The sequence below is a fragment of the Oncorhynchus mykiss genome, chromosome 3 (genome assembly GCF_057628025.1).
Source record: "Oncorhynchus mykiss isolate SJ-2025 chromosome 3, ASM5762802v1, whole genome shotgun sequence".
Taxonomy (NCBI): Eukaryota; Metazoa; Chordata; class Actinopteri; order Salmoniformes; family Salmonidae; genus Oncorhynchus; species Oncorhynchus mykiss.
The window spans coordinates 76,329,483-76,355,580 of NC_143024.1; the positions used below are offsets into that span (position 1 = coordinate 76,329,483).

Here is a 26,098-nt window from a genome sequence, read left to right on the forward strand (position 1 = left end):
GCCTCCAAGTAATGGGAGCAGATTGTAAACATGATGGCATCTCAGTGGGGGTGGGGTGCGTGTGAGGTGTATTAAATCTGGGTTGCTGTGGCATGAGAGACTTTCTCAGGGAAAAGTCATGTTTTAAGCCTGTTGCACTCAAGACACAAAAATGTCTTGGCATTTCCATATCTCTTCAAATATTAGATCACGTTCAAATACAAACATAAATCATGTTACACAACAACTTACATTTTGTTTGCTTGTTGGACAAGCCAAAAAAACTGAAATTCAAATTGACCATTGGTTCGTCAGCAAGTGTTCAGTGAGCCCTGTAAGTGTGAGTATGAGTGTTACTACAGAGCGTCATAAGAAGCAGTCTTACTCTGCGGAGGTCTTGGGCAGGGTGTCACAGGAGCTGTAGCTGACCCCAGAGAAGGCCTCCTTACAGGGCAGAGTCCTCACGTTGTCCAGCCAATCCCCCATTGTTCCCAATGACTGAACCACCTCGGAACTACTCCTGTCCAGGAGCAGGTTGGCTGGCCTGGGAGAGGGGGGGAAGCAGGGGAGAGGGAGAGGGAGAGGGGGGGGGATATGGATGGTTAACCGTTGGAACAGTGGCCATGCCTGAACTACTCGTGATGAGTGGGGTGACATGGGACACAGTACAGTCCCCACAGAGAGCGGGTCAGCCTTGGAACATAAATAATACCATCCCTACTTCCTCTCTCCCTCCTCTCAGCAGACATCTCTGTCTGCCTGCCCAGAGTAAAGGTTATTATCCAGAAAACAAGAGTATAAAATAACATGCTGCACAGAGCGAAAACAAAAGGCTGTAAATCACATTTCCCCATGCACACACACACACACACACACACACACACACATACACACACACACGCACCACAGGTCTCCCCATCAGGAAATACCTGTGGAGAGAAGGAACTACCCACAAACCCGTTCCGTTGCTGTGCGTTATGGATAAGCTCTCCCAAGTGGAAGGAAAGCCACACACACAATGTAATGTTAACTTTATCATACAGACTAGTCTGATGATTTTCCAATATGACTGTTTTCACTGTTTCTAGGGAATTAAGTCAATATAGCTCCAAACATGTATGTTGGGCGGGCTTTAAGTCAAATGAAAACCATACAGTGTAGATTCTATATTTATGTTTTAGAAGTGAAATCTCTTAACAATATGATTATATAACAAAACAAGCATAAATGCTCATATAATTACATTCATATTTTATCTTAAAAATACTAGAATTCTCAATAGTGCAACCTTAATCAGATTATAAACTGAATAACATAATTAAATCAAATCACAATTCATGCTGTTCCATTGACAATCATTTACAGTACGAATAGCATTTCAAGGCTGAGAGAAACTGGTCAAATTAAGATCTGTAGATGAAGAGTCAGGTAGAGAGGACTGTCTGTGAGTCTGTCCATAACCCTGACCATGTTCACTCTGGCCAGCCGGCCGGCCAGATAGACAGACAAACGTCTGTTAAACCAAAACCAGACCAGGAGACACTCCCCACATGTCCTGAGCCAATAACCTTATGTTGTTTTGTATTTTGTTTAGTGGACACCAGGCACAGCAGCTGTTGCTATAGTCATATCCGATCAACATCCAAATCAACAAGTCCACCTCCCTATGAGGCAGGGTCAGGGCAGGTCAGACCAACTCAGGCCTCATCAACAACAACCCTGACTCATACTCAACAATGATGGGTGTTGTGTCAGAGCCATTCAGAATGGTTATTTCTTTTTTTAACTAGGCAAGTCAGTTAAGAACAAATTCTTATTTACAATGACGGCCTATCCCGGCCAAACCCAGATGACGCTGGGCCAATTGTGCGCCGCCCAATGGGACTCCCAATCACGGCCAGATGTGATACAGCCTGGATTCAAACCAGGGACTGTAGTGACTCCTCTTGCACTGAGATGCAGTGCCTTAGACCACTGCGTCACTCGGTAGTGTGTGCCCGTGTTTATGTGTGCGTGTACATGTGTGTGTCAAATCAGACTGGGACCATATCACCTGATCACACACACAGGCAAACAGCCTAGGGAATACAAGCCAACACAGGACAGGAAACCAGCTTGGTATTCCCATAGAGACATATATTTATAGTAGTGTAAACAAATCATAATAGCAGGAAGTCAAGTCCACACTAAGGCTGAGTGAATTTGCATTGTGGGTCGTGCGGAGGTGTGTGTGTTGGCTCTGTGACGGTGTGTGATGGGACAGGTAAGGATACTAGACGGTTCTAGAACATCTTTTTGCCATGACTCATTTCAGTAGGCTAACTCAAGGATGTAAACAAAGCAGTAAGAGAGACAGTCTGTCTGGAACATAGTGACCCAACTAAGCAGCCAACCAGACAGACAGCTCACCATGGGGACAGCAAGAGCTAGTTTGAGCTAGAACAAGCGGAAGAGGATAGAGAAAGAAGTGGCAAAGGAAAAGGAGAGCTAAGTGACTGTATGTGATTGAATCTCTTCCTGATCATCAGAGGCCTGTCTGACAGCTGAGGGCCAACCGGGCAGAAGAGATAAGAGAGGAGAGAGGCATGAAGGGAGGGAACGAGGCAAACAAACACACACACAGCTCCCTGATTAAACCATCAGTCACGTATGAGGAGACTATCGATCTGTAAAGTTCTGTCCTCTGCCTCCAAAACTGTCATGGTGTCAGTGTAGAGGTAAACTATAGACGACCTTATCTTCCCTCTGTGTGATTCTGGTGGTGGTTTAATTCTTTACTTTCTGCTGCGGTAGAGGAAGAGAACGAGGGACGAGAGACAAGGAGGGGGACAAAAATAACATGCTAGTTGTCATGGAGAGGAGTTGGTATCTTAAACCCCTGTGTAAGCATCATATTACCTACGGCATGATTGAGAAAATAGAGAATTCTCCATATAATGGGAAAAAAAGCAAGGAGGTGAGAATGCAAAGCTAAATTCTACCGTCCCTGTCTTTTTATCTCTCCTCCTTTTTCTTTCCGGTTTCTCTCTGTCTGTTTTCCACTGACCTCTGAAGGACCACTGCTGTGTAGTATCATGTTTTTAAGGCTCTCAGAGGAGCAGAGGGAGAGAGGGAGAGAAAAAGAGGAGGAGATAAGGATATGGGGATGAGGAGGCGGGGGAGTGGGGGAGAGGTTGACATCTGGGCAGATTGGTGGAGGACAGGAGAGGAGGAGAAGAGAGGAGAGGAATGCAGGTCTCACTGTGAGGGGAACTGAAATGGCTCTGCAGGGTTCTCCCAGAGTCTACCCCCCACCCTCCTCCCCTCCATTCCTCTCTCCATCTGGCCATCTGCCTCTCCCCTTTTCCCCTCTTCGCTCATCCCTTTTTCAACACCTACCTTTCCCCATTTCCCTTTTACAAGGGGCCTCATTTACCAAAGGTGCATACGCACACAAGTCACTTTTCCCACAAAGGTTGTTATTTATCAAATTTGAACTTGACGGGAAAGTGAGCGTATCTCCACACAAATCTCAGACCTTGCTTACGCACATCTTCTAGTGGTTGGAGAATTGTATTACAAGCAAATATTGTTATTTGGGGGGAAATGGAGGCGTTTCACCAAGGGAATTCTAATAATGGTACGCTAATAAAAACATTCAAACGTAACCTAATGATAAAATTAATGCATTTGCCGTTGGCAAGGAAATGAAATAGCAGCATGTAACCTATGTAACCAACTACTATTTCAGAAAGTCCGGTCACACACATTTCCTAGGTAGCATAGGTCTGGATAGATACATGTGACCTTAAACTGTTCACACCCCTCTTGTTGGCGGAAAGAAAATGGTGCAGTTTTTAAGCAAATTTTCTCCAATTCTACACATAATGCTATGGGGCGGAGAGAACATTTTGTAGATTTAAAGCTAATTTCCTACACATTTTGCAATGTCTTATGTGTGTTCATATGATACCAGAGGGAGTCAACAAAACCAATGGGGCCCCCTGGGGGTCGAGGCCCCAATGGGCACATAATCTGGCCATGATAAATAACTACAACATTCAGATAGCTGCTTAGCCTATTTTACCTAACTTGATAACATGGGCTACTTGATCAACTGGACATTTCTGACAGATTATAAATAGTTCTCTAAGATTATTTGGTGAATGGCATAACAAGAGGAAACCTGCCCATGCACTGCCAAATTTCGAAATTGCACCTTGTGTATTCTACTATTACAACTCTCAACCGGAATAAATTGAAAGCCCAACTGACCCACGGTCAGTATTAACCCCGTTCTGGGACCAGATCCGGACTTCGGTCCGCCTGTTGACTACGGCTGCCCTCTCCAGTGTGGGTAGGCCTAGGCTGCAGTATTGCTGTAAGATAGGAGCGCGACATGATAATGTAGCCTACCGTATTTAAGCCTATTCCAAGACAGGAGATAGAAACACAATCATGTATTGACTAACAAAATGAAAAAAATGATGAACCAAGTCTTTTGCATAGAAGTGTGGGCTGTAAAATGTCCTTTTAAATTGTTTAGAATAGACAATCAAACATGCAGAATGCGCGGCCAGTGTTTGGCACTCGCTATGGCACATGCTATTTATGTTCGAATGATGAAAAGATTCTGCCACACCTCTACAGCAAACTAAGGCTTTTTTGTTTTCCAGGAGAGGTTGTAGAGGTCAGAAGGGCTCTGATTTTTCAATAAAAAACATGTTGCCTGCGACAGTTTGATAAATCCCAATAATTCATTGAGCACGCAAATCATAGAATCACCACGTACACCAGAATTTTGTAAGAAATGTAAGCACAGTTGATAAATGAGGCCTCAGGCCCCTCTCTATAGCCCTCAAAGCTCACACTCATCAAACCCAAATCCCAAACCCCGCTCTTCTCATATCTTCTCTCCTACTCGGCTCGGACACCCTGTATTCAAGCCCTCTCGACACTCGCCCTTGGCCTGTTAAGGTACACCTGCACTAAGATTCTCTCCCTTTCACCCCATAGACTCAAACTCTCACCCCAGGTCCCCAGACATCGTACTCTAGCCACGGCTTTGATCTGGGCCCGTGGGGGATGGGATCTCCATTAGTCAGGGTAGCCCAGAGACATATTAGGTGTGTGAGGCCGAACACAGCTGCTCCTTTGGTATAGTGGCACGCACACGCACACACACACTCTCATAAATTACCTTGTCCTCCGTCTCTCCCCCTCCCACCCCTCTCGCCCTGCGCTCAGCCCAGTGTTAAAAGCCAATCAGGAAAATTACATGCAAACTCCCAGGGACCCATTTTCACTTTCTTAACAAACCATTAGTCAACGTTATGAGCGCCGACGTCTCCATAATACCAGTCTGATCCACCAACCCAGTGCCTCCCTCCCTCTCCCCTGTTCCAGCTCCAGCCTCCCTCCCTCTCCCCTGTTACAGCTCCAGCCTCCCTCTCTCTCCCCTGTTCCAGCTCCAGCCTCCCTCCCTCTCTCCCTGTTCCAGCTCCAGCCTCCCTCCCTCTATCCCCTGTTCCAGCTCCAGCCTCCCTCCCTCTCTCCCATGTTCCAGCTCCAGCCTCCCTCCCTCTCTCCCCTGTTCCAGCTCCAGCCTCCCTCCCTCTCCCCTGTTCCAGCTCCAGCCTCCCTCCCTCTCCCCTGTTACAGCTCCAGCCTCCCTCCCTCTCTCCCCTGTTACAGCTCCAGCCTCTCTCCCTCTCTCCCCTGTTACAGCTCCAGCCTCCCTCCCTCTCTCCCCTGTTACAGCTCCAGCCTCCCTCTCTCTCCCCTGTTACAGCTCCAGCCTCCCTCCCTCTCCCCTGTTACAGCTCCAGCCTCCCTCCCTCTCCCCTGTTACAGCTCCAGCCTCCCTCCCTCTCCCCTGTTACAGCTCCAGCATCCCTCCCTCTCTCCCCTGTTCCAGCTCCAGCCTCCCTCCCTCTCTCCCCTGTTCCAGCTCCAGCCTCCCTCCCTCTCCCCTGTTACAGCTCCAGCCTCTCTCCCTCTCTCCTCTGTTCCAGCTCCAGCCTCCCTCCCTCTCTCCTCTGTTCCAGCTCCAGCCTCCCTCCCTCTCCCCTGTTCTAGCTCCAGCCTCCCTCCCTCTCTCCCCTGTTCCAGCTCCAGCCTCCCTCCCTCTCCCCTGTTCAAGCTCCAGCCTCCCTCCCTCTCTCCTCTGTTCCAGCTCCAGCCTCCCTCCCTCTCCCCTGTTACAGCTCCAGCCTCCCTCCCTCCCCTGTTACAGCTCCAGCCTCCCTCCCCCTCTCCCCTGTTACAGCTCCAGCCTCCCTCCCTCTCTCCCCTGTTACAGCTCCAGCCTCCCTCCCTCTCTCCCCTGTTCCAGCTCCAGTCTCCCTCCCTCTCCCCTGTTCCAGCTCCAGCCTCCCTCCCTCTCTCCCCTGTTACAGCTCCAGCCTCCCTCCCTCTCTCCCCTGTTACAGCTCCATCCTCCCTCCCTCTCTCCCCTGTTCCAGCTCCAGTCTCCCTCCCTTTCTCCCCTGTTACAGCTCCAGCCTCCCTCCATCTCTCCCCTGTTACAGCTCCAGCCTCCCTCCCTCTCTCCCCTGTTCCAGCTCCAGTCTCCCTCGCTCTCCCCTGTTACAGCTCCAGCCTCCCTCCCTCTCTCCCCTGTTACAGCTCCAGCCTCCCTCCCCCTCTCCCCTGTTACAGCTCCAGCCTCGCTCCCTCCCTCTCTCCCCTGTTACAGCTACAGCCTCCCTCCCTCTCCCCTGTTACAGCTCCAGCCTCCCTCCCTCTCTCCCCTGTTACAGCTCCAGCCTCCCTCCCTCTCCCCTTTCCAGCTCCAGCCTCCCTCCATCTCCCCTGTTACAGCTCCAGCCTCCCTCCCTCTCTCCCCTGTTACAGCTCCAGCCTCCCTCCCTCTCTCCCCTGTTACAGCTCCAGCCTCGCTTTCTCCCTCTCTCCCCTGTTCCAGCTCCAGCCTCCCTCTCTCCCCGGTTACAGCTCCAGCCTCCCTCCATCTCTACCCTGTTACAGCTCCAGCCTCCCTCCCTCTCTCCCCTGTTACAGCTCCAGCCTCGCTCCCTCCCTCTCTCCCCTGTTCCAGCTCCAGCCTCCCTCCCTCTCCCCTGTTACAGCTCCAGCCTCCCTCTCTCCCCTGTTACAGCTCCAGCCTCCCTCCCTCTCTCCCCTGTTACAGCTCCAGCCTCCCTTCCTCCCTGCATCCTCTCTGCCCGCCCAAGGCCAGTCTACACAGGCTACAGCAGCGCCTCAGTCCCACGGTGGTCAAAGGGAGGGAAACAAGAAGAAACAGAGTATTAGGGATGTTGTACAGCATGTATAAAGAAACAGGGGAAAGAGTATAAGGGATGTTGTACAGCATGTATAAAGGATAGAGTAAGAGAAAGGAGGAATATCAGGAGGTGTAGGGAGAGAAAGAGGGAGATAATACACTGAGTGCTCTTTCAATGACAGACTGACCAGGTGAATCCAGGTGAACACTATGATCGCTTCGTGATGTCATTTGTTAAATCCACTTCAATGTATACGTGTATATGAAGGGCAGGAGACAGGTTAAAGAAGGATTTCTAAGCCTTAAAACAAATGACACACAGATTTTGTATGGGTGTGATTCAGAGGGTGAATGGACAAAACAAAATATTTATAGTGCCTTTGAACGGGGTATGGTAGTAGGCGCTAGGGGCACCGGTTTGAGTCAAGAACTGCAGCACTGCTGGGTTTTTCACGCTCAACAGGTTACCGCGTTTATCAAGAATGGTCCACCACCTGACAACTGTGGGAAGCATTGAGGTCAATATGGGCAAGCATCCCTTTTGAATGTCCGTACTCAGAGGCCTGATCACGCAGGGTCAGATTGAGTCTGATCATAACGTCCTGTGTACACGGGAAACAGGAAGCGTTTGTTTATGACAGCCTCTGTGTGGTCTATGTCACTACTAACTGGGTCTATATACAATCAGGTTTGTGTCCATAATGAGAACAATGTAAAGATAATACTGCTCTCCCCTATAGGGGTCTGTCCCATACTAAATAAATGCTCTCCCCTGTAGGGGTCTGTCCCATACTAAATAAATGCTCTCCCCTGTAGGGGTCTGTCCCATACTAAATAAATGCTCTCCCCTGTAGGGGTCTGTCCCATACTAAATAAATGCTCTCTTCTATAGGGGTCTGTCCCATACTAAATAAATGCTCTCCCCTATAGGGGTCTACCCCATACTAAATAAATGCTCTCCCCTGTAGGGGTCTGTCCCATACTAAATAAATGCTCTCCCCTATAGGGGTCTGTCCCATACTAAATACATGCTCTCCCCTGTAGGGGTCTGTCCCATACTAAATACATGCTCTCCCCTGTAGGGGTCTGTCCCATACTAAATACATGCTCTCCCCTGTAGGGGTCTGTCCCATACTAAATACATGCTCTCCCCTATAGGGGTCTGTCCCATACTAAATAAATGATCTCCCCTGTAGGGGTCTGTCCCATACTAAATAAATGCTCTCCCCTGTAGGGGTCTGTCCCATACTAAATAAATGCTCTCCCCTATAAGGGTCTACCCCATACTAAATAAATGCTCTCCCCTGTAGGGGTCTGTCCCATACTAAATAAATGCTCTCCCCTGTAGGGGTCTGTCCCATACTAAATAAATGATCTCCCCTATAGGGGTCTGTCTTATCCAAAATAAATGATCTCCCCTATAGGGGTCTGTTTTATCCAAAATAAATGATCTCCCCTATAGGGGTCTGTCTTATCCAAAATAAATGATCTCCCCTATAGGGGTCTGTCTTATCCAAAATAAATGATCTCCCCTATAGGGGTCTGTCTTATCCAAAATAAATGATCTCCCCTGTAGGGGTCTGTCTTATCCAAAATAAATGATCTCCCCTATAGGGGTCTGTCTTGTACAAAATAAATGATCTCCCCTGTAGGGGTCTGTCCCATAATACTGTACATACAACACTCCCCTGTAGGGGTCTGTCCCATACTAAATACATGCTCTCCCCTATAAGGGTCTACCCCATACTAAATAAATGCTCTCCCCTGTAGGGGTCTGTCCCATACTAAATAAATGCTCTCCCCTGTAGGGGTCTGTCCCATACTAAATAAATGATCTCCCCTATAGGGGTCTGTCCCATACTAAATAAATGATCTCCCCTGTAGGGGTCTGTCCCATACTAAATAAATGCTCTCCCCTGTAGGGGTCTGTCCCATACTAAATAAATGCTCTCCCATATAAGGGTCTACCCCATACTAAATAAATGCTCTCCCCTGTAGGGGTCTGTCTTATCCAAAATAAATGATCTCCCCTATAGGGGTCTGTCCCATACAAAATAAATGATCTCCCCTATAAGGGTCTGCCCCATACTAAATAAATGCTCTCCCCTATAGGGGTCTGTCCCATAATACTGTACATACAACACTCCCCTATAGGCCTATACACCACTATCAAGTCCTAAGACATTCACAGAGGTGGAGGAGCACCTTCTATGAGGTCTCTATTATAATATGGGGTTGATATCTTATGTGATTCAATGTGGTTTATATCTTTAATAGATCCACCAAGGTCTTGCACCTTGGCTGGACGGCGAGGTAGAGACAGCGTCAGTAATATTGAAGGCCAGCAGAAGGGGAAGCGTGTGATAGAGAAACTGAAAGCGAGGGAAGGATAAACGAGTCCCAGGGTGGAGGACAGTGTTTCCTGTCACTGCTGTCACTAATGAGCAGGATGTGCCGTGACCCATAATGCCTTGGATAACGCGTGGGGAGTGGATATAACGCGTGGGGAGTGAATATGTTCGATGTCAATCTGTATTGAGCCAGGTGCGTGGGAGAGGGGTAATGAGTCAGGTGCAGTGATTAGTTGTTAAGGGGAGGAAAGAGCCAGGTGTTTGGGAGATGAGCAGAGAGGAGCAGCTGTGATTTAGGGGGGCTGGTGCATTGGGAGAGGAGCAGAGAGGTACAACTGTAAGTTAGAGGGGCAGGTGTTTGGGAGAGGAGCAGAGAGGTACAACTGTAAGTTAAAGGGGCAGGTGTTTGGGAGAGGAGCAGAGAGGAGCAGCTGTGATTTAGGGGGGCAGGTGCATTGGGAGAGGAGCAGAGAGGTACAACTGTAAGTTAGAGAGGCAGGTGTTTGGGGGTTGAGTGGATGAGAAAGACTGACACTAAAACAACAAAGTATGGCTAGCTGTTAAGTTTAGATCTTATGGTGGATATCCCATAAAACCCTGTCTCTGTGTATAGTACCTGGATGATGGGTTGGTTGCCAGGATTTGGTTAAGGTTCACGGGTCAGAGGTCAGGGTTGAGAGCATGATGTGTAGATGTTTATAGTACCTGGGTGAGGTGTTGGCTGTGATCTTCAGGCTCCCAGGGTTGCGAATGAGTTTATCCAGGATGCTGACGATCTGTTCGAACTTGGGTCTGTTGTTCCTCTCCTTCTGCCAGCAGTCCAACATCAGCTGGTACAGAGTAGCAGGACAGTCCATAGGAGGAGGCAGTCTGTAGCCCTCATCTACTGCTTTGATAACCTGGAGGGATAAAGGGAGAAATAGAGAGGGAGAGAGAGGGGGGAGAGAGGAAGGGGAAAGATAGGGAGCTTGAGAGAGAGCGCGAGAGCGCGTGAGAGAGAGCGTTAGAGATAGAGAGGGAGAGAGAGAAGAGGGGGAGAGAGAGGAGGGGGAGAGAGAGCGCCAGAGAGATAATTAGGTGTGCAGCAGGACAGTCTATAGGAGGAGGTAGTACAGTGTGTCAGTGGGTGGTAGAGATGGAGGTGTTATTATAGTCCAGGGGAGTTGGAGAGTTGGCAGTGAGACAGTACTGTACTGGCAGAAGTGCTGACTGTGCATCTGCTCATAATAGAAGCCCTCCCTCTCAATTCCCTCCCTCTCTCTCTCTTGCTCTCTCTCTCTCTCTGGGCGCTAGTGCTCAAGTGACAATGATGCATTTTTGTGGGGTGTGTGTGTGTGCGTGCGTGTGTGTCAACTCTGGTGCTAGAGCTGTATTCCTTGTCCAGGCCATCAGGCCTCAGGCTCGGTCCACCACCTGGTCACTCTACGCATCATTTCCTCTCTCAGCAGGAAGTTCATTAGGTCTTCTTGGCGACAGCTGTGTACTCACGTCCTGATTGGACATCTCCCAGTAAGGCCGCTCCCCGTATGACATCACTTCCCAGAGCACGATGCCGTAGCTCCAGGCGTCGCTGGCCGAGGTGAACTTCCTGTAGGAGATAGCTTCTGGAGCTGTCCACCTGATAGGGATCTTACCTCCCTGAGAGAGACAGAGAGAGAGAGAGAGAGAGAGAGAGAGGGGGGGGGGGGGAAGAACAGATAACGTCATTTGTTTCAAGTAACAATGGATGACAAGGTATCCTGAAATAGAAGGAGAAATACATTTAGCCAACTTCATGACTTGCTTTAGGTTATGTTTGACCTGAAAATGGATATAAAGAGGGAGGGAAAGAGATATGGGAGAGGGGTCTAGGTCCTAGCCCCAGCCTCCAGAACTGCAGGGCCTTGTTCCATTTGTTCCATCTCCCCTGTTTTATCCTGGGGGAGAGGGAAAAGGGGATAGAGGAATAAAGGTAGAGAGAGAGGTAGACAGGGGGCCTGTAGGCTGACCCTGTGTTTCTCCTGCTCGGTGTCTACCCTCAGGGGGCTGCTGAACTTACTCAAGGCTTAGCCTGCGTCATGCCAACAGAGGAGAGGAAAAGAAAAGCACAGAGAGAAGAAAAGAGGAGAGGAGCCAAAGCTAACGACCTCCTGGCCAAGTTACACAACTCCTGGCCAGCTCTCTCTAAACACACAGCCCTCAGAAAACAAACCACTTCTGCCCTCACAAATCAAATCATATCAAATTTTATTTGTCACATACGCCGAGATAAAACGGGTGTAGACTTTCCCAACGAGACCGTCCCAACGAGACTTTACCAACGACACCTTCCCAACGAGACTTTACCAACGATACTTTACCAATGAGACCTTCTCAACGAGACATTCCCAACGAGACTTTACCAACAAGACCTTCCCAATGAGACTTTACCAACAAGACCTTCCCAACGAGACTTTATCAATGAGACCTTCCCAACGATACTTTACCAATGAGCCCTTGTCAACGAGACTTTCCCAACGATACTTTACCAACAAGACCTTCCCAACGAGACTTTACCAACAAGACCTTCCCAACGAGACTTTACCAACAAGACCTTCCCAACGAGACATTACCAACAAGACCTTCCCAACGAGACTTTATCAATGAGACCTTCCCAACGAGACTTTACCAACAAGACCTTCCCAACGAGACTTTACCAACAAGACCTTCCCAACGATACTTTACCAATGAGACCTTCCCAACGAGACTTTATCAATGAGACCTTCCCAATGATACTTTACCAACGAGACCATCCCAACGAGACCATCCCAATGAGATCTTCCCAACGAGACTTTCCTAACGAGACTTTACCAACGAGACTTTCCCAACAAGACTTTTCCAACGAGACCTTCCCAACGAGACTTTACCAGCGAGACCTTCCCAACGAGACTTTACCAACGAGACCTTCCCAATGAGACTTTACCAGCGAGACCTTCCCAACGAGACTTTACCAACGAGACCTTCCCAACGAGACTTTACCAATGAGACCTTCCCAACGAGACTTTACCAATGAGACCTTCCCAACGAGACTTTACCAATGAGGCCTTCCCAACGAGACGTTCCCAACGAGACCTTCCCAACGAGACTTTACCAACGAGACCTTCCCAACGAGACTTTCCCAATGAGACCTTCCCAACAAGACTTTACCAACGAGACCTTCCCAACGAGACTTTACCAACGAGACCTTCCCAACGAGACTTTACCAACGAGACCTTCCCAACGAGACTTTACCAACGAGACCTTCCCAATGAGACTTTCCCAACGAGACTTTCCCAACGAGACCTTCCCAATGAGACTTTACCAACGAGACCTTCCCAACAAGACTTTACCAACGAGACCTTCCCAACGAGACTTTACCAACGAGACTTTCCCAACGAGACCTTCCCAACGAGACTTTCCCAACGAGACCTTCCCAACGAGACTTTACCAACGAGACTTTCCCAACGAGACCTTCCCAACGAGACCTTCGCAACGATGCAGAGTTCAATAATAATAATACAAAAAAAAATATTAACAAAACAATGAAGCTGTATATAGGGAGTACCAGTACCAGATCAATGTGCAGGGGTACGAGGTATTTGAGGTAGATATGTACATAAAGGTAGGGTAAAGTGACTAGGCATTAGGATAGATAATAATTAGGGACGGATCAACATGTACATCATGGTTACCTGGAGGATAATGGGGACGGTTCAAGGGACGGTTCAGTATTCTTTTTAATCTAGTCCAGCGGAGGATCATGTCATTTGTAATTTAGAAAATGTCAATATTGCTCAGTGTTTTAGAATTAGTTGCTTATTAGGCTATACAAAACATTAAGCACACCTTCCTAATATTGAGTTGCACCCTCCGCTTTTGCCCTCACAACCGTCTCAATTCGTCGAGGCATGGACTCTACAAGGTGTCGAAAACGTTCCACAGGGATGCTGGCCCATGTTGACTCCAATGCTGTCTGGATGTCATTTGGGTGGTGGACCATTCTTGATACACACGAGAAACTGTTGAGTGTGAAAAACCCAGCAGCTTTGCAGTTCTTGACGCAAACCAGTGAGCCTGGCACCTACTACCAAACCCCCGTTCAAAGGCACTTACATTTTCTTTCACCCTCTGAATGGCACACATACACAATCCATGTCTCAACTGTCTCGAGGCATAAAAATCCTTATTTAACCTGTCTCCTCCCCTTCATCTACATTGATTGAAGTGGATTTAACAAGTGACATCAATAAGAGATCATAGCGTTCACCTAGATTCACCTGGTCAGTCTGTTGTGGAAAGAGCAAGTTTTCCCAATGTTTTGTATACTCAGTGTATAGTCTTGTGAGTGTGCACAAAGTCAGTGCAAGATAGGGTCAGCATAGTCTGTGTAACCAGTTAATTAACTATTTAGCAGTCTTATGGGTATTTAGACCTGTTGGTCCAAGAGCCGATTCTCCGGTACCGTTTACCGGATGGTCTATAGCTTGGATGGCTGTTTTTCGGGCCAATTTTTCGGGCCATCCTCTGTCACTGCCTGATACAGAGGTCCTCGATGGCAGGGAGTTCGGCCCTAGTGATGTCACACATGCATGCAGGACCACACACACACACCACACACGGATGTGCACACACGCACGCACGCACACACTCGAGCACAAACACACAAATAAATAAATCCACTTCTGTCTCTTGAATCCCTGGTGAGTGTACATCAAACATCCTCAGGAGAGCAAGGACTAATGAAGGTACAGTATGACACCACTCAGAAACAGACAGACAGGGTGCCTGACAGAACAGCATAGTGGTCTGACAGAAGAGGGAGGGAGAGACAACGGCCTGCTGGGTCTGATAGATTCATAACTGTAGAGTGGATGAGAACTCAGCTCTATTACTAGTGACACACTGGGGGAAGTCTATTAGCATATTTTAGGTCATGAGTTTGTGGGAGTGAAGTAAAAGCTGGTGAGTGTTTATTTAACATGGGGGTCTAAAGCAGTTTTTAGAGCATTGTATACTAATGTCAGGCCACAAGGTGACCCCCCCCACACACACACACACACACACACACACACCACACACTGTTATGGTGATAGGTTGGATACAAAGCCCTCTTGATTTTACTTATCTACTATGTTTGTCATTCCTTTCCCATGATCCTTCAGGAGAACACAAACATTTATGTTGGCGTTATCTCACCCTGATTTTATTTATGTGCTGGCTGTCCCACTCCACACTGCTGAGAGGCTAGACGTTTGTGTGTCGGTGTGTGTGTTAGTGCACGTGTGTGTGTGACATATGAGGTGATTTGTCTCATGGACAGCATGTATTCACAGAGAGTGCTGGCGAGGGGGAGATAGAGCAACATAAAGGGAGTGAGAGATACACAGCAAATTTGTGGGTGTTAAAAGCTTGGTGTTGAGGTAAAAAGTGTTGTGAGTGTTACAGTGCTGATTCTAGTGGGGTTAACAGGGTTGAAATTGACACCACCTGGCGAAGTGTTAACAAGGTGGTGGTGTTGCTGCTCCTTGACTGTTTAAAGTTATTTTACTTTAGTTAATTTACGTAGATATGGCAGGGGCCTCATCATATTTCCCAGCATGCTTTGTTGCGGATTGCTTTTTAGAATAGTTTGTTTAATATCTATGTTTCTGCATGAACATTGATTGATACATTGATCTTATACTACATAAAGATACATAACATACATTTTTCTAAATTAATCCAATCTGTAAGTGGTTCGACTTATTTAACTCATTATTGAGATGGTTGTTCCAGTTTAGATGGTTTAGGTAGTCTCATTTATCAATCTTCCCTACCTTGGCAGTCATTCTAACAGCAGATTGAAGGTGATTAAAAGTTCCAAATGTTGGAACTCTGGCTGAATTCCGATTAGAATTATATAACACTTTGCAAGCCAGCATAATATGACTTGCCGATGTGGCCTGCAAACCAGGAGTTTCAGACCACTGTGTTAGGGTAAAAACTAGGCTGTCGAGGTATGGTATTATTAAAATGTTTTATCTATTGTCATAAATAATATGTTTTATGAAAAAAGATTCACTAAGGCACTCACTTGGTGTTAGTTTAATACTATTTCGGTGGGTCACATATACACACTAAGAAAGGGTTAGATTTAGCACTGTGGGTGTTAAAACATTCTGATCTCAAATTTGCTGTGTGGAGGAGATGCCCTTTTGTGTAAAGCTGAGACAGAGGTCGGTCAGCTTAGCTGTCTGACAGTGATAACCATTCTCTCTGTCCACAGAAACCTGTCCACTCACTATTAGACAGCAGAATTATGGACAACGGGGGTTCTTACAGTACATGGCAGACTCCCATCCCACACAGCAAATTTGAGATCAGAATATTAACACCCAGTGTAAAACTTAACACATTTTTAGATATTATATGTGACCAACAGAAATAGTGTTAAACTAACACTTTTTAAAATGTTCACAAACTAACACCCATAGAGTGTTGGCCCCTAACACCATGGGTGTTGCAAATTCTAACTTAAATTAAGACTTTATTAGAGTTGATGCTGTTACACTTGTTTTGTGTTAGGGATTAACAGATGTAGTGTTACATTACACATTATTATATATTTTCTTTTTGGGGGGGGGGGTTAACATTGGAGGTTGTAAATCCTTATTTGCATATTTCCCAGCATTCCTTTCATGTGAATGTGAGAGATACCCACCCATTACTGTATTTGCTAGTGACAGAGACACGGTTGTTGCGTTCCACAACTTCTAGTCCTCAAGCCTATACCAAGTGACTGCCTAAGTGTGTTTGAAAAGTACAAATCTACCTGCAACAAAGCACTAGTGACCGTCTCACATCTTTTTCACTCCGAGAGTTAACAGGAATCACAGTCGAGTAACAACACCATGCAGTGTTGATTCCACTGTGATTCAAATAACACTTCATCTATTTAATGCATTTGGTGTCAATTTCAATCTCATTGCTGTTAACCCCACTAGAATCGACACTCAGATGTAACACTCACTTTTTACATTAAAGCGAGATTTTAACACTTGCACATTTGCTGTGCATACTATCCTATCTCTAAGACAAAACAACTATTAAACCCATCTGTCCTCATTGATAAACCTGACCACCATGTCTTACCCGCGTGGTGTAAGCAGCCTCTGGGTCGTCCTCCAGGACTCTGGACAGGCCGAAGTCAGACACCTTACACACCAGGTTGCTGTTGACCAGAATGTTGCGGGCGGCCAGGTCTCTGTGGACGTAGCCCATGTCAGACAGGTACTTCATGCCCGACGCAATGCCACGCAGCATGCCCACCAACTGGATACCAGTAAACTGGGCATCGTGTTTCTGTAAGGGGGAGGCAGAGGAGGAAGAGGGTTGAAGAGAGAAGGGGAAGGGAGAGAAAGAGAGAGAGAGGAGAGTAGGAGAAACAGAGATAGAATCAATCACAAGAGTAATGTCATATCTCTAAAACAAATGAGACTGGATTGATAAACAGAATGAATATGACCTTTCTGTTTAAAAAAATACAGCGGGACATTCATATATTAACATTCAAACCAATGACATTAACCTTTCAAATCACCTCTGACATTAACTTGGTCATTTCAATGTGAATTGTACAATCCTCATCTCCACAACCAAATAGGCCTGACAATACCATGCCAGAGTCTTTGACTAAATAGATGGTATTTTCTAGGGCACTATATAAAGCCCAGACCACCTGGTAGAGACAGGCTGAGTCGGATCAAAGCTGCTACAGTCATATAGTCATAACACAAACATGAGGCACAGTAAAGTGGTGTGGAGGAGAGGGATGACTGTGTAGTGTGTGTGTGTGTGTGTGTGTGTGTGTGTGTGTGTGTGTGTGTGTGTGTGCGTGGTATGACAGTTCCCAGTGATAAAAGCCAGGCCACTCCTCGGCCAGAGGAAATAGCTGGAAAAGGTTGCAGCTACTCCCTTTTCTATCAGAAGGGATGCTGTGCAGACACACAGGCACATGTGGAAAACTTCTAAAAATGGGTCCTACACGCACACACACTCCTGTCTGGTCATGTTGATTTAATGTTGTTCTAACGTTGGTTAATTTCAGTAAGCCAGAGTCTCTGGTTAGCTACCCTCTCAGAAAAAAAGGTAATATTTTAATATATTTTTTAATTAACCTTTATTTAACTAGGCAAGTCAATTATGGACAAATTCTTATTTACAATGATGGCCAACCAAAAGGCAAAAGGCCTCCTGCGGGGACGGGGGATAAAACATTCAAAAAGATACATATATAAATATAGGACAAAACACACATCACGACAATAGAGACAACACAACACTACATAAAGACAGACCTAAGACAACATAGCAAGGCAGCAACATATGACAACACAGCATGGTAGCAACACAACATAGTAGGAGAATAAAACATGGTACAAACATTATTGGGCACAGTCAACAGCACAAAGGGCAAGGTAGAGACAACAATACATCACACAAAGTAGCCACAACTGTCAGTAAGAGTGTCCATGATTTGAGTCTTTGAATGAAGAGATTAAGATAAAACTGTCCAGTTTGAGTGTTTTTTGCAGCTCGTTCCAGTCGTTAGCTGCAGCGAACTGAAAAGAGGAGCGACCCGGGGATGTGCGTGCTTTGGGGACCTTTAACAGAATGTGACTGGCAGAACGGGTGTCGTATGTGGAGGATGAGGGCTTAATTATTGGCACTCCTCATTTAGTACTAGTGCAACCACCTCCGGTAAGGATAACAGCGTGGAGTCTTTTCCTGTAATGTTTGACAAGGTTAAGGATTTGAATTCCTGGTTTAATTTTGGTAGATGCTATTTACAAAAATCTTTAAGGGTGCCATTAATTGTGAAATCTTCATTTGGAGGGCATAGATTTTTTATTAAATCAATTAATTATTTTGGTGCGTTCCATTGAAACATTAATAAAGTACAGTATTTCTCATCTGTTGGTATTTTGAGTATATCTCTATAATTATAATGTTTATATTTTTTTAAGTATTGTTTGTGCATTACCAGTCAGGGGTGCCAGTAATTGTGGAGCACACTGTAACTAGGCCCTCAAAGAAAGGCCTTATGCTATAAGTATTGTCATAAATAACACAATTAGAATGCTAGTTCTAGGAAGAACCCTCAAAAGACAAAATGGTTCTCAGTAGAACCCTTCATAGATGGTTCTACGAATAACCTTGAGATGATAAAATGTTTTTTGGTAGAACCTGTCATGACGTTGGCCTGGGGGTAGGTTTATGACAGTCATATATACCTCTTCCCCCCTTTTTCCTCTCTTTACCCTACTGATGTTACATTTGAAAAACCCTTGGTTAATATAGAGATTCTGGGAACATCAGTAGGTGGGGGAAAATTAACTACATTCTGGTAATCCGACCAATGGAACATATGGGGTGGTACTTAATGAATATGATGACAGTTCGGTTGTCTTCTGAGACATTCTCATCAATGATATGATGACATAAACTCTACAGTGGAAAGTATACACATCAGAGTTATCGGATTCACATGGAATTATTGTTCAATTTAAATGTTTGACTATGAAATTATTCGTGATGGGATGAAATGTGATTTTAGCTTCTAAAATGTGAGATTTGGGTTTTCATAAGATATGGCTCTGTTCAATCAGTGGCCCGCCCCTGTGAAGGGACATGGGCTAGAAAACCTTTCAAACACGCCCTCCTCTCCCCTGCTATATAAGCCCTTGACGACAATATAACCTCCTGTTCCGAGGACGTGAGGACGACGGTCCGATGTCAGAATGGTGCAGATAATAACTACAGACCGAAGTCAACATCAGCGTGAGCTTTGGTTGCGAATGGTATGAACTTTGAACCCTTATTCACTACAGAAGTGATACATCCTAGCCATTGAGTTAGCAACAGCCGCTGCAAACGAGGATTAGGAAGGAACAGACAGAGTGTTTCCCTCTACCACACAACAACGTTACTACAACGTATTCAATTTACCAGCAGAGACATTCTTCAAAGGACAAAGGACTTGGTTGGGCAACACTGCCTTCCATCTACCATTATTGCATTTTCCTTTTCCAAATGGGCGGTAATTTAGAATGCATAAGATACTGTATTTACGATGGCACAGCTTCCCCCTTTGTTCCTCAGTCTTCCCGCTGTTTCACTCAAACCCAGCCCCTTTTCTTTTGTGTAACCAGCTGTCATATCTGTTCTGCCCGCTAGGGACGTTTTCCTTTATGACATAATTTGTCATCAAGTTATGATTTAAATATGTGTATGTGTAATTCTGTGTGATTAGTTAGGTATTTAGTAAATAAATAATTAAACCCAATTTTGCATTGCTGATTCAACTTGTTAGCCAGGGTTCGTGCAGATAACTAAGAATTTACAACTTTCAGATGAGACTGAATTAAGATGATGATTAATATTGACTGCTATTGATGTCAAATATTACTAGGTCTTTAAGAGTTTATTCGGAAGATAACAGCTCTGTAAATATTATTTTGTGGTGCACGAATCTCTAGTTAATTACATTTACCTGATTAGCTCAATCAAGTAATATTAATTACGGAGAAATTATTTTATAGAATAGCATGTCATATCACTCAATCCGGCATAGCCAAACACACGACAAACCCTTCATAGATGGTTCCAGGCAGGACCATCATTGGGGTTCAGGGTTCCTGGAAGAACCTTACATAAGTATTTTTCTACAGCTGGCCATACTTTCCACCTGGCTACCCCTACCCCGGTCAACAGCCCTGCACCCCTCACAGCAACTTGCCCAAGCCACCCCCATTTCTCTTTCACCCAATTCCAAATCGCTGATGTTCTGAAAGAGCTGCACCACTAATCTGGACCACTAGAAATCAGCCGGGCTAGACAATCTAGACCCTCTCTTTCCAAAATTGTTGCAACCCCATTACTAGCCCGTTCAACCTCTCTTTCGTATCGTCTGAGATCCCCAAAGATTGGAAAGCTGCTGCGGTCATCCCCCTCTTCAAAGGGGGAGACACTCTAGACCCAAACTGCTACAGACCTAAATCTATCCTACCCTGCCTTTCTTCGAAAGCCAAGTTAACAAACACATCACAGACCATTTCGAATCGCACCGTACCTTCTCCACTATGGAATCTGGTTTCCGAGCTGGTCATGGGTGCACCTCAGCCACGCTCAAGGTCCTAAACGATATCATAACCACCATCGATAAGAGACAATACTGTGCAGCTGTATTCATCGACCTGGCCAAGGCTTTCGACTCTGTGAATCACCACATTCTTATCGCCAGACTCAACAGCCTTGGTTTTGCAAAAGACTGCCTCACCTGGTTCACCAACTACTTCTCAGACAGAGTTCAGTGTGTCAAATCGGAGGGCCTCTGGCAGTCTCTATAGGTCCGGACCTCTGGCAGTCTCTATAGGGGTGTCACAGGGTTCAATCCTCGGGCTGACTCTTTTCTCTGTATACATCAATGATGTTGCTCTTGCTGTTGTTGATTCTCTAATCACCTCTACGCAGACGACACCATTCTGTATACTTCTGGCCCTTCTTTGGACACTGTGTTAACTAACCTCCAGATGAGCTTCAATGCCATACAACTCTCCTTCCGTGGCCTCCAACTGCTCTTAAATGCAGTACAACTAAATGCATGCTCTTCAACCGATGCCCACACCTTCCCGCCCATCCAGCATCACTACTCTGGACGGTTCTGACTTAGAATATGTGGACAACTACAAATGCCTAGGAGTCTGGTTAGACTGTAAACTTTCCTTCCAGACTCACATTAAGCATCTCCAATCCAAAATTAAATCTAGAATCGGCTTCCTATTTCGCAACAAAGCATCCTTCACTGCCAAACATACCCTCGTAAAACTGACTATCCTATCATTTACAAAATTGCCTCCAACACTCTACTCAGCAAATTGGATGCAGTCTATCACAGTGCCATCCATTTTGTCACCAAAGCCCCATATACTACCCACCACTGCGACCTGTATGCTCCCGTTGGCTGGCCCTCGCTTCATATTCGTCGCCAAACCAACTGGCTCCATGTCATCTATAAGTCTATGCTAGGTAAAGTCACACCTTATCTCAGCTCACTGGTCACCATAGCAGCAGTCACCCGTAGCACGCGCTCCAGCAGGTATATCTCACTGGTCACCCCCAAAGTCAATTCCTCCATTGCCCGCCTTTCCTTCCAGTTCTCTGCTGCCAATGACTGGAACGAACTGCAAAAATCACTGAAGCTGGAGACTCATATCTCCCACACTAACTTTAAGCACCAGCTGTCAGAGCAGCTCACAGATCACTGCACCTGTTCATAGCCCATCTGTATACAGCCCATCCAACTACTTCATCCCCCATACTGTTATTTATTTAATTTATTTTTCTCCTTTGGACCCCAGTATCTCTACTTGCACACTAATCTTCTGCACATCTATCACTCCAGTGTTTAATTGGTATATTGTAATTATTTCACCACGGTGGTCTATTTATTGCCTTACCTCCCTTATCTTACCTAATTTTCACACACTGTTCTATTGTATTATTTGTATTATTGACTGCATGTTTGTTTATTCCATGTGTAACTCTGTGTTGTTCAACTCAACTTGCTCTCAACTAGCCTACCTGGTTAAATAAATGTGAAATAAAAAATAAACATAGAGGGTTATATATAGAACCCTCTGTAAAGGGTTCTACTCAGTACTAAAAAGGGTTCCTCTATGGGGACAAACCAAAGAACCCTGTATGGTTCAACTTAGCACCTTTTTCTAAGAGTGTACTGTTGTATGGCGTGGAAAACACGAAGGCAGGGTAAAGATATGTTTATTTTAGCTGAGTAAAGTTTTAAACTCACTCTCAGAAAACTGTCCAAGGATCCGTTCTCCATGTATTCAGTTACTATCATCACAGGTTTACCTGAAGAGAGAAGAGAAACCACCAGGTTAGACCATTTTTCATATATGGCAAAACACATTTACGCACATGCACGCATACACACACACACACACACACACACACACACACACACACACACACACACACACACACACACACACACACACACACACACACACACACACACACATCCTCTAGCCGGATGAAAGGGCCCATGTAGGGCTGAATGTACAGGTCCTCTGGGTCACCTGTCAGAGAAACATCTTTATTGCAGCAGCAGAAACAGTTACTATAAATCTGGATTGTTATCATCTGGCCCTGATTCACTAGACCAGAAGAGAGGAGAGGAAACCAGAAGAGACGCGAGGAGAGGAGAGCAGAGGAGAGGAGACCAGAGGAGAGGAGACCAGAGGAGAGGAGAGGAGACCAGAAGAGAGGAGAGGAGAGGAGACCAGAGGAGAGGAGAGGAGACCAGAGGAGAGGAGACCAGAGGAGAGGAGACCAGAGGAGAGGAGAGGAGACCAGAGGAGAGGAGACCAGAGGAGAGGAGAGGAGACCAGAGGAGAGGAGAGGAAACCAGAAGAGAGGAGACCAGAGGAGAGGAGAGGAAACCAGAAGAGAGGAGACCAGAGGAGAGGAGAGGAAACCAGAAGAGAGGAGACCAGAGGAGAGGAGAGGAAACCAGAAGAGGAGACCAGAGGAGAGGAGAGGAAACCAGAAGAGAGGAGACCAGAGGAGAGGAGAGGAAACCAGAAGAGAGGAAACCAGAGGAAAGGAGAGGAAACCAGAAGAGAGGACAGCAGAGGAGAGGAGACCAGAGGAGAGGAGAGGAAACCAGAAGAGAGGACAGCAGAGGAGAGGAGACCAGAGGAGAGGAGAGGAAACCAGAAGAGAGGACAGCAGAGGAGAGGAGACCAGAGGAGAGGACAGCAGAGGAGAGGAGACCAGAGGAGAGGAGAGGAACCCAGAAGAGAGGAAACCAGAAGAGAGGCGAGGAGAGGAGAGCAGAGGAGAGGAGACCAGAGGAGAGGAGACCAGATGAGAGGAGACCAGAGGAGAGGAGACCAGAGGAGAGGACAGCAGAGGAGAGCAGAGCAGAGGAGAGGAGAGGAAAACAGAAGAGAGGCGAGGAGAGGAGAGCAGAGGAGAGGAGACCAGAGGAGAGGAGAGCAGAGGAGAGGAGACCAGAGGGAAGGAGACCAGAGGAGAGGAGAGCAGAGGAGACCAGAGTAGACCGGAGGAGAGGAGAGCAGAGGAGAGGAGACCAGTAGAGAGTTGAGGAGACCATAGGAGAGCTAGAGAAGAAGAGGAAACCAGAGGAGACCAGAGAAGAGGAGAGGAGACTAGAGGATACCAGAGGAGAGGAGAGGAGACCAGAGAAGAAGAGGAGACCAGAGGAGACTAGAGGAGAGGAGAGGAGACCAGAGAAGAAGATGAGACCAGAGGAGAGGAGAGGAGACCAGAGAAGAAGAGGAGACCAGAGGAGAGGAGAGGAGACCAGAGAAGAAGAGGAGACCAGAGGAGACTAGAGGAGAGGAGAGGAGACCAGAGAAGAAGAGGAGACCAGAGGAGAGGAGAGGACACCAGAGAAGAAGAGGAGACCAGAGGAGAGGAGACCAGAGAAGAAGAGGAGACCAGAGGAGACTAGAGGAGACCAGAGGAGACTAGAGGAGACCAGAGGAGACCAGAGAAGAAGAGGAGACCAGAGGAGACCAGAGAAGAGGAGAGGAGACTAGAGGAGACCAGCGGAGAGGAGACCAGAGAAGAAGAGGAGACCAGAGGAGAGGAGAGGAGACCAGAGAAGAAGAGGAGACCAGAGGAGAGGAGAGGAGACCAGAGAAGAAGAGGAGACCAGAGGAGACTAGAGGAGACCAGAGGAGACTAGAGGAGACCAGAGGAGACTAGAGGAGACCAGAGGAGACTAGAGGAGACCAGAGGAGAGCAGAGAAGAAGAGGAGACCAGAGGAGACTAGAGGAGACCAGAGGAGACTAGAGGAGACCAGAGGAGACTAAAGGAGACCAGAGGAGACTGGAGGAGACCAGAGGAGACTATAGGAGACCAGAGGAGAGCAGAGAAGAAGAGGAGACCAGAGGAGACCAGAGAAGAGGAGAGGAGACTAGAGGAGACCAGAGAAGAGGAGAGGAGACTAGAGGAGACCAGAGGAGATCAGAGAAGAGGAGAGGAGACCAGAGAAGAGGAGAGGAGACTAGAGGAGACCAGAGGAGACCAGAGAAGAAGAGGAGACCAGAGGAGACCAGAGGAGAGAAGAGGAGACCAGAGAAGAGGAGAGGAGACTAGAGGAGACCAGAGGAGACCAGAGAAGAAGAGGAGACCAGAGGAGACTAGAGGAGACCAGAGGAGACTAGAGGAGACCAGTAGAGAGTTGAGGAGACCATAGGAGAGCAGAGGAGAGGAGACCCGAGGAGAGTAGAGCAGAGGAGAGGTTACCAGAGGAGACCAGAGAAGAGGAGAGGAGACTAGAGGAGACCAGAGGAGAGGAGAGGAGACCAGAGAAGAAGAGGAGACCAGAGGAGACTAGAGGAGGCCAGAGGAGACTAGAGGAGACCAGAGAAGAGGAGAGGAGAGGAAACCAGAGGAGAGCAGAGGAGAGGAGACTAGAGGAAAGCAGAGGAGATGAGACCAGAGGAGAGGAGACCAGAGGAGAGGAGACCAGAGGAGAGGAGAGGAGACCAGAGGAGAGGAGAGCAGGTTTAGAACCGGTAGAAACGAGGGGGGAAATTACTTCAAGTCAGCCGTAGTCAAATGAACAGCAATGCTGTCACGACAGGTTTGTGTCAGATGGTTATGGCTTCCCCCTCTTCATCCTCCCTCCCTCACTCTTTATTTCTCACTTTCTCTCTTTATCTATAACTCTCCCACACCCTCCCCATCTTCCTCTCTCCACCTCCTTCTCTCCCCCCTCTCCGTCATGCATGTTGTAAATGTTTCAAAGTGAAACTCCACATCTGGCAACGCAGAACTCATTTACAGATCTGTCAGAGGAAGGGGATGATGGACCCTGCTGTAAAAAGAAACACATTTATAACCCTCGTTGGAAAAATAAACGTCAATTAATAAAACTGGCTGCCTCACAAACTGCTTGCGTTTAAATGGTGAGCTAAAACAAGACTAGGTTTGGTCAGAGCAGTGGTTCAACCACAACCAGCAGCTTTCATTTTCTGATGGATTGAGTACCGGCACCATTTATAGAAAATAATCTCATGAACTTCAAACCCTGGAACTGTAAAAATAAAGTGAGTGAGGACACCTTTTTCATTCCATCTCATGAACTAGGTCTAGATTTGACAATGTAGTGATAAGGGCTGACTAACTGACAGTCCAACCTGCTACTCATCTAGATAATAACAGCACTTTCCCTTCAAATAAGAAGGTCTGCTGGTCAAAACACAGCCATAGACATAATTAAACACCCACCCTCTAAAAGACAATGATGGATTGGCCCAACACCCCCCTCTATTAGACCCTGATGGATTGGCCCAACACCCCCCTCTATAAGACCCTGATGGATTGGCCCAACACCCCCCCCCCCCCCTATAAGACCCTGATGGATTGGCCCAACAACCCCCCCCCCCCCCCTCTATAACTCTATAAGATCCTGATGGATTGGCCCAACACCCCCCTCTATAAGACCCTGAT

The 26,098-nt window shown here is 46.8% G+C and overlaps 1 protein-coding gene across 2 annotated transcripts in view; it reads right to left on the minus strand.

Annotated features, from left to right (window-relative positions):
* The window catches only part of LOC110520379 (ephrin type-A receptor 3), a 64,009-nt gene that overhangs the window by 6,425 nt on the left and 31,486 nt on the right, over positions 1-26,098 (minus strand). For both annotated transcript variants that reach the window (XM_090230719.1, XM_090230720.1), the window contains exons 8-12: positions 22,400-22,461; positions 16,681-16,890; positions 11,041-11,190; positions 10,258-10,451; positions 365-523 (exon numbers count right to left, since the gene is read on the minus strand). In XM_090230719.1, the coding sequence (XP_090086845.1) occupies positions 365-523; positions 10,258-10,451; positions 11,041-11,190; positions 16,681-16,890; positions 22,400-22,461 (775 nt within the window). The remainder of the gene's footprint in view (positions 1-364; positions 524-10,257; positions 10,452-11,040; positions 11,191-16,680; positions 16,891-22,399; positions 22,462-26,098) is intronic.